This window comes from Humulus lupulus, chromosome 9 (genome assembly GCF_963169125.1).
Source record: "Humulus lupulus chromosome 9, drHumLupu1.1, whole genome shotgun sequence".
In the NCBI taxonomy this organism is placed as follows: Eukaryota; Viridiplantae; Streptophyta; class Magnoliopsida; order Rosales; family Cannabaceae; genus Humulus; species Humulus lupulus.
Genome location: NC_084801.1, coordinates 75,225,569 through 75,233,409, shown reverse-complemented (window position 1 = coordinate 75,233,409; position 7,841 = coordinate 75,225,569). Strand labels below are relative to the sequence as shown.

General features: G+C 37.4%; 1 protein-coding gene across 1 annotated transcript; it reads left to right on the top strand.

Annotated features, from left to right (window-relative positions):
- The first annotated feature begins 6,038 nt into the window (after positions 1-6,038).
- LOC133799806 (uncharacterized) lies at positions 6,039-6,650 on the top strand. Its single transcript, XM_062237800.1, has one exon. It carries the CDS (start codon positions 6,039-6,041, stop codon positions 6,648-6,650), a length of 612 nt encoding a protein of 203 aa, XP_062093784.1.
- Positions 6,651-7,841: the final 1,191 nt, after the last annotated feature.

The window sequence follows — 7,841 nt, the reverse complement described above, 5'->3', positions numbered from 1 at the left end:
CACCTTCTGCGGGAGGTCGGGCGATCAGGGCGCCCCTCCCCAGTTCGATGCCATGGGAAGGGAATATCTTATTCACTTTCCCCTGGTCAGTGAACTTCGAGATGATCCTTTCAGCCTCGAAGAAAGCATCGGGCGCCACCTCGAGCTCCTGCTCCACGGCCGGCCCGAAGACAGGGATTGGGGAGTCCATCATCACCTCTTTTCCCTTGGATTGTTGGGAGGCCGAGCTGCCAGCGGTCCTCTTTGGAGCGTTCTTCTTGGGTGCCATCTGGTCGCCTAGCGAACAAAAGAAAAGATTTTCAGAAAAGGCGACCTAAGCATAAGGAAGAATCAAGAGAAGTGTTTCCTTTGCACGAGCTGAGGTAATCTCAGCCCGTGGAGAGTGAGACCACGCGGTTCTATGAACACGCGCCTATGCTCCCAACAGATCCCCGATTACTCGGAATTCGTGTATCAGGAGGGTCATGATAAAAATTTGCCTTGGAAGGAAAGTTTCAGCATGCAAGAGAGGCAAAACCGCCTGTGAAGCGTGTCCCCTAAGCTACCCGGTTTTGCACCCAAAATACTGGATATTTTAAACAAGCATACCAAAAATCCTACCCAGAAAATTTCCCCAGAAAATGCACCCTATAAACCGTGTTCCTGAATGCTTTTCTACTACAAGAGATACCCTAACCTAAAGGCTTTCTCCCTTCATGCCCACAAAAAACCAACAAAACCTTGCATGCGGCTATAGTAAATATTTACCTAGGCTACAGTGAAAAATAATTTCAAAACATACAGTCAGGGGACTTACGGAGTGTTCTGGTTGAGAAGAGGATGAAGGGGTCGTCTAGGTTAGGGCCTCGTCGGAGTAGTTGATACCAAAGCTTCAAGGGAGCCCTTACACCTGAACTTCTTGAGTACTGGGAATGGCGATCGGAAAGAAGAGGTTTTTTTTCTTTTGAAGATGAAGAAGAGAGAAGAAGAAGAAAAATTCAGAAAATTTTCAAATGAATGGGTGGCCCATGCGTAAGGTGGCCACCCCTTTTATATACATGAAAGGCCACGTGAGAGGGGTCGTTGGATTGCCCTGATGTGGGATCCAAGGCTCTCCACTCAAAAGACGAGACGATGGCTGAGTATAGGCTAGGCCATTTAATGCGGTTCTCGGAAGACGTATCGTCACCAACCACGATGTTCCACGTATTCGGCGCCTGCGTAAAATGTAGAATATGAAGAGTTCATGGGGAAGCCTAAAAGCCCCTACTGTGGCCCTACACGACGTCGTGTACCACGAGCAGGGGCTTGGGGGGCAAATGTATACCCTAATTTTCCCACGGGCTATTAGCGAGCTGAGATACGGCCTAAATTATATTAGCCACGTGGATCCCCCGTGACCGGAGCTGTTGTCGTCAGGTCCTACCTCGTTAGCTCGGGGTATCCAAAGGTTCGCCAAGATTACTTAAGGACTGAGTCTGGACTCTGAAGGCCACATGTCGAGGGAAGCATCCAGCTCGTGGTACGAGCTAGAGTTGGAGGCTGTGACCTTTTATAAAGTCAACCACGCAAGGTAAACGTGCATATATCAGACATCACGTGTCTGATATATCCCTGACTTCTCGGACACGCAGCATGAACATGCGTATTCAGACACCCACGACTGGGTTGGGCCGTGCGACCCATTATCCCCCTTACCTATTGATTAGACCACACTTCATGTGTCAGGTTTTAGGAATTAATCATGAATGTCACAAAGTTGACATGATAGGTAAGAAGGTCATGGGATGACCTTCTTACCAACTCCCAGGTGCCCTCTCCTATAAATATGGAGACCCAGGGAGTTGCAAAGGGTTGGATTCTATTGTGTAAGGAAATACCCTGTAAAAGAATACTAAGCATATAGCAATAATATTGGCTGGTGGAGTAGAAGGATTTTAACCTTTGAACCACCTAAAAAACGTAATTGTGTCACCAGTTCATTTACAAAGATCATTCATCTATTTCGGTTCATAGTTAAGCACTAATCCCTTCCTCTTATTTTCTTAATTACCTGTTGGCGAAGAACTGCGTCAACATATCTGTATAATCATATTAAGCATGCATGCCACATAATCATGCATTTAATCAATTAAACATACATACAACAATTATGCCCTCCCGACACGCTAATCAAGGCCCTAAGCCTTATTAGCAATTTTGGGGTGTTACATATGGTCAAGGAAAATGCTTTGTTGTTCTTGTTGTCTCTCTTTGACACCTCCTTGTCGTCGACTTGGGCTAGTGGGCAAAGAAATTTGGGCGAACGCAAACACTTCCAGGCCTGGGCAAGCGCGCGAGAGATCATGGCAAACCTTCTAGGCATGGGACGTCATCGATCTTCAAGCAAAGAGAAGGCAGATTTGGGATGTCATTGACCTTCAAGCACATGTGACCTTCAAGCACATGTGAGTGCAGATCTAGGATGTTTTTGAGATTAGCGGGTTTGTATTTGATATACTATATTTAGATTTTAGAGTTGATGCTCAAGCTTAATCAAATTTATGATTGTTGATATTAATGGGTTTGTATTTGATAAATCTATATTTACATTATACATTTTCTTGATTTTTTTTAATTTATGATTTTTTTATTATTTTTTTTGTTCCTGCTGTGAGTTTTGTTCATAAAATGTTATTGAACAACATAGTTTATTTTAGTCAATAAATTTTTTTATTTATTAATTTTAATTATTTCAAAATTAAGTATCACAATTTAAAGTATTAAATTTAATTTGTAATATTTAAAATTAATTTAACAAAATTTAAAATTCAATATTCAATAATAACTGATGGCATTTTAGTCCTATTGAAAAATAGTTTGACCAAATTCAGGCTCAGAGTACTATTTTGTTCTGATTTACAAAATGCAGGATCCGAATTGTGCTCTGATCAAATATTTTTGCAAAACATATGGAAAAAATTGGTATTTACTCTAAAATATATTATAAATTTTAGAAAATAAACAAAAATTTATTAGAATTTTGATAGTGACGATCCTGTAAATTTAAGTACTTGATTGTCACAGTACTTTCAATGACTAATTTGCATTTAGGTGAAAAAAAATAGTGTATTGAAAGTATTAAGTATTGTGGATGATTACAGTGGGGGCATGCTTTTTGCCATGCTTTTTGCCCTCACCTGTATTTGTTTTATGCATGTGGAAAATTTATAATCAAATTTTTTTATATGACTGTGTACATTATAGATATTCAAGACCTTCCACCAATTTTTAAAAGATTTTGAATAATATACAATTCTGAAAACAAGCTTCAGAATAACTTGTTTCACGTGCATATAAAACAAACTTCAAAACAACATATATCTTATTTTCAGCATTGGAAATTATTTATAATTTCCCAAAAAAATTGTGAGGGATTCTAAATAACTATATTGTACACTGTCATATAAAAAAATTTGAATTATAATATATCCATATATTGAAATCACCAAAATCATGTTGTTTTTAAGCTTGTTTTATATGTGTGTGAAACAAATTATTTTGAGGTCTTTTTTAACACCATAAATTATTTCGAATTTCTTGAAAATCTGCGAGATGACTACTATAAATACAACGTAGAGCGTTATATAAAAAAATTAAGTTATAATTTCTACATGTGCTAAAAACAGAAACACCCCTATCCATAATGGTTAAAGTCATGCCTCTACCGAAGAATTCTCCATTAAGTATTATATATTACCAATGATAGGCACACATCTACGTGCAAATGAGGGTTATGCCTCCTTTAATTTATTAATTTTTTTTTAGGATTATTCCAAAATATACGAAAAAAAAAAGTATTAAAGTACTCTCTGAACAAAATAAAATACAAATAACCTCTCTTAAATTGAATTTCTGACTTTGTCTTTGAAGGTTCCTTAATTCAAGTTGTAATTGTGTTAAAAAAATGTATAAAATATATTTGGAAAAAAAAACTAAAGAAATTAGACAATGATTCAATGCTGCTGATGTAACAACAAAAACGCAATCAAAAAGGCAAACTCGATCACTGTAGTGTACTACAATTAAAAATTGTACTTGTACTATATGAACTCTTGCACTCTAGAAATCTTGGGAGGGTGACAAAGTAACTTTGACTTTGGGCAACAAAGTTGGTGAACCATAAATTAGATTATTTATTTCGAACAATATTTTAGCAAGTGATCCTAATCCAGCAAAACCCATTATCCACTCCAAGTTTTTTTTTTATTTAATTAAATTTCTAAGTAGGATAGAATGATATGAACATAAGAGTTACAACTCGCAGGACAAGGTCCCATGGGAACCCGCCCCTAATGGGGTAGGTGACATGATCCCGTTCTAAAACTCAACTTGTTTAGATTATAATTTATATTTTTAATATAAATATTATTAAAAATATATAATATAATAATTTATATACAAAAATATATTTAGTATAATTTATTGTTATTTAATTATTTTATATTAAAAAATATTAATTATTTTTAATTTAGTTTATCAATTTTAGAAAAAAATTTAAAAATTTTAATAAATGAGTACCCAATGCAGCTTTGCCTGTGAGACAGGATGGAGACGGGGGAGCCGTTCTCGACCCACCCCTGGTTTACATCTCTACATCAAGGGAAATATGGTTGATTTTTCTTTAATTTTGAGTTTTTTTGTTGTGGGCAGGTGATCTAAGACATTAAAGTAGGTGCAATGTCTAGACCCAAAATTAGTTATGGGCTATGACTTATTTGTCCATAACCAGAACTTGGATTTGGTGGGTGTGGTTTGGCTTCCCTAAAAAGCATCATTCACAGCTTGACACGTGGCATTGTGGTTGAAATAGTTGGTGAAATTATATGAATCTCAATGTTCCATCGAAATGTGTTAGTCATGTTCTGGTTAGTTAGTGTGGTTTAGGTTGTGATCAGGCCACTAACTACAAAATGATTCTATTGTTTCTATCATTTATCATTATCTTCAGTTTTCCTGTGAAACTCTTGAATTCATCAGCTTATATAGGGAATAGTGCACGTGTCGTTTGGGAAAAATTATGAAAAGTTCTATCAAGTCAATAAAAACATTTTTATATCATCTATTTCATGCAATATTCGTCATATAAAATTAATTATACATTTTTAATAAATACCATAAATATCCATGATGACTATTAAAATAAATTAATAAATAATTTATAATAAAAAAATATATATTTGTAGTAGATACATTATTCTAAATTTAGTCACAATTTAAGAATAGAAGTTAAGCACTGTATCTTGTAGATTGTATGTTTTCTCTGTGTGAACAAAAAGTTTGAAGAGCGTAGTCTCTAGAGCTATCGAAACGTTTGACTTTGATATAGAAAACTATGTATTAAACGACATGAACATTGTGGTTTTAGTAAATACTATTATTAAGTTATGTTTCCATAATCAAACAAATAGTCGAACTCAATCTAGAAATAGATAGTAAATTTATAATTGTGAATTATAACATTTAAACTATATATATGTTAACCAACAAGACAAAATTAGTTAGTTGTTGTATTAGTTAGCAGTTGTTACATTCAGTAAGTATAATTTTTGTTTTCTGTACAAACATTTTGTCTTTAAATAAAGGGTTAGTATCATAGAGAAGATTAAGATTTTGCTTAACAAGCTTCTTCTCTCAATATTGGTTTATACCATTTTCTCTGTTCTTGATTACAACCAGTTTTTAATTCTTGCTTATGCACCCTTGAGATTCTACATGGTATCAAAGCCACTGACTAGCGTCAATGGAATCGTCTACTTCTGATCCTGGAGTTACGGCAACCGTGCTTCCTACAGCTCTCCCTCAACAATGGAATCCCTTTTCCAACTCCCTCATTTCCTCTCTCACAATCAAGCTTGATCGTCTCAACTTCCTTTCTTGGAAATCTCAAGTTGTTCCTACGGTGATCGGGCATGCTCTTGATTAGATCTTGTTTTCCGATGTCACTCCGACTGCCACTCTGGTCACTGGTGCCCCTAATCCTGAATTCTTGCAATGGAAACGAAAGGATCAGCTCCTCCATGAATGAACCAGTGCTTGCCTCTGTTGCCAATTTCCACACTTCTTTCACTGTTTGGCGAGAGTTGGAGCAAAAATTTTCCAGTCAAACTAAGGCTCATCTTCTACAATTGAAAGGTCAGTTCTCCCATATCAGCAAAGGTAATCTCCCTATATCTGAATATGTTGAGAAAGTTCAATCGATTGCTAATTCTCTGGCTATTGCTGGCTCTCCTGTTAGCTCTCAAGACTTAGTGCTCCAACTATTAAATGGCTTGGGTCCTGAATTTGATCATGTGGTTTCTGGGATCACTTCAAGAAGTGATCTTTTGTCCTTTGAGGAGGTTCAAGCTCTCCTTTTATCTCATGAAACTTGGCTTGAGCATCACAACACCCTCACTGATCTTTCTTTAAAGATGCAAGCAAATCTTGCTTATGGAAGCTCCAAAAATACTGGATCTCGACTTCCTATTTATTCTAGTCGTGGCCCATCTGGTGAAAGTGGTCGTGGCCGTGGTTATGCTCGTGGAAATGGAAATCGTCTTGTGTGTCAAGTTTGTCTTCGAACTGGTCATACTGCAGCTGTTTGCCATTATAGATTTGACAAGAACTGTGTAACGACCCAAAATCGCTAATAAGGCTTAAGGGCCTTGATTAGTGTGCCAGGAGTGCAGGTTGGGATTTATGTGTGATTTTATGAGTTAAATGCATGGTTATGATTTAAAGCATGTTATTTGGCTATTTGTTTATCTGAGATGCATGACTATGTATATTAGTATGCATGTAGGCCCGGATCGTGTTTGAAGGGCGTAATTGTAATTTTGGCCATGTTGGGCATAACTGTATTGATATGTGATAATTGTATTCTGTGAATTGTACCACGTGAGTGTGGTTTTATTATTGTGATGCATGTGCCGAGACGGTCCTAGAGAGCTAGTTAACTCAAGAGTCACAACGGGATTTCTATACCCGGCTCGGGAGGAGCCTAGGGGTACCTCGGGAATTTATATGGTTAAGTTGAGATTTAGCGGGTAATGGTTATTGGAGATTTAGTAACCTGGGTAACCATTAGTTACTGCTGAGAGTAACAAGTTTTAGAAAGAAAATGGTAGAAATGAAATAGAAATGAAAGGACTTAAGTGCCCTTGAGGTTTAGGTAGGAAAGGATAGGCAAGGAGGGGAAAAATGGTCATTTGGTTAGGAATTAGATAAATGGCAGCTGGGTTATATGGGGTACACGGTTTGGGGCTTAGTCATTTTGGTCTTGATAGAGTTTGAAGAGAAGAGAAAAGAGAGGGAAAAGCTAGGGCATGAAGAAGAAGAAGATGAGTGGAGGAGCTGAATTGGAGACCTAGGAGATGAAGGAAGCTTAGGGATGGATTCTCCATATGAGGTAAGGAATTTTATACACATTTAAGGCTTGATTATGTTATGGGTTAAGAAATTTGAGCATGATTTAAGTTTGAACTTTGAGTTTTTATTTTTCTGAAATTGAAATCAAGGATGTGGATTTTGGGGATTTGATTGTGTGTTTGGATGTCTTTGATGATGTTTATGGGTTGTTAGATGGTCTATTTGTTGTTTGAAATTGATTTTGGGGTTTGGGTATTGGTTTGGTATGATTTGGGAAGGTTTTAGCTCGATGAAAACGCCAGAGAAAACCCAGTTTTCTGGGTACGCGAGGGAGCGCCGCGGCCCTGTTCTTGGGCGCCGCGGCGCGAGGCTGTGTCAAGGCAAGGGTGGCTTTCTGTCTTGCTGGGCGTCGCGGCTATAGGGCAGCGCCGCGGCGCTAGGCCATTTTCAGGGGTTGGAAATTTGCATTTTTG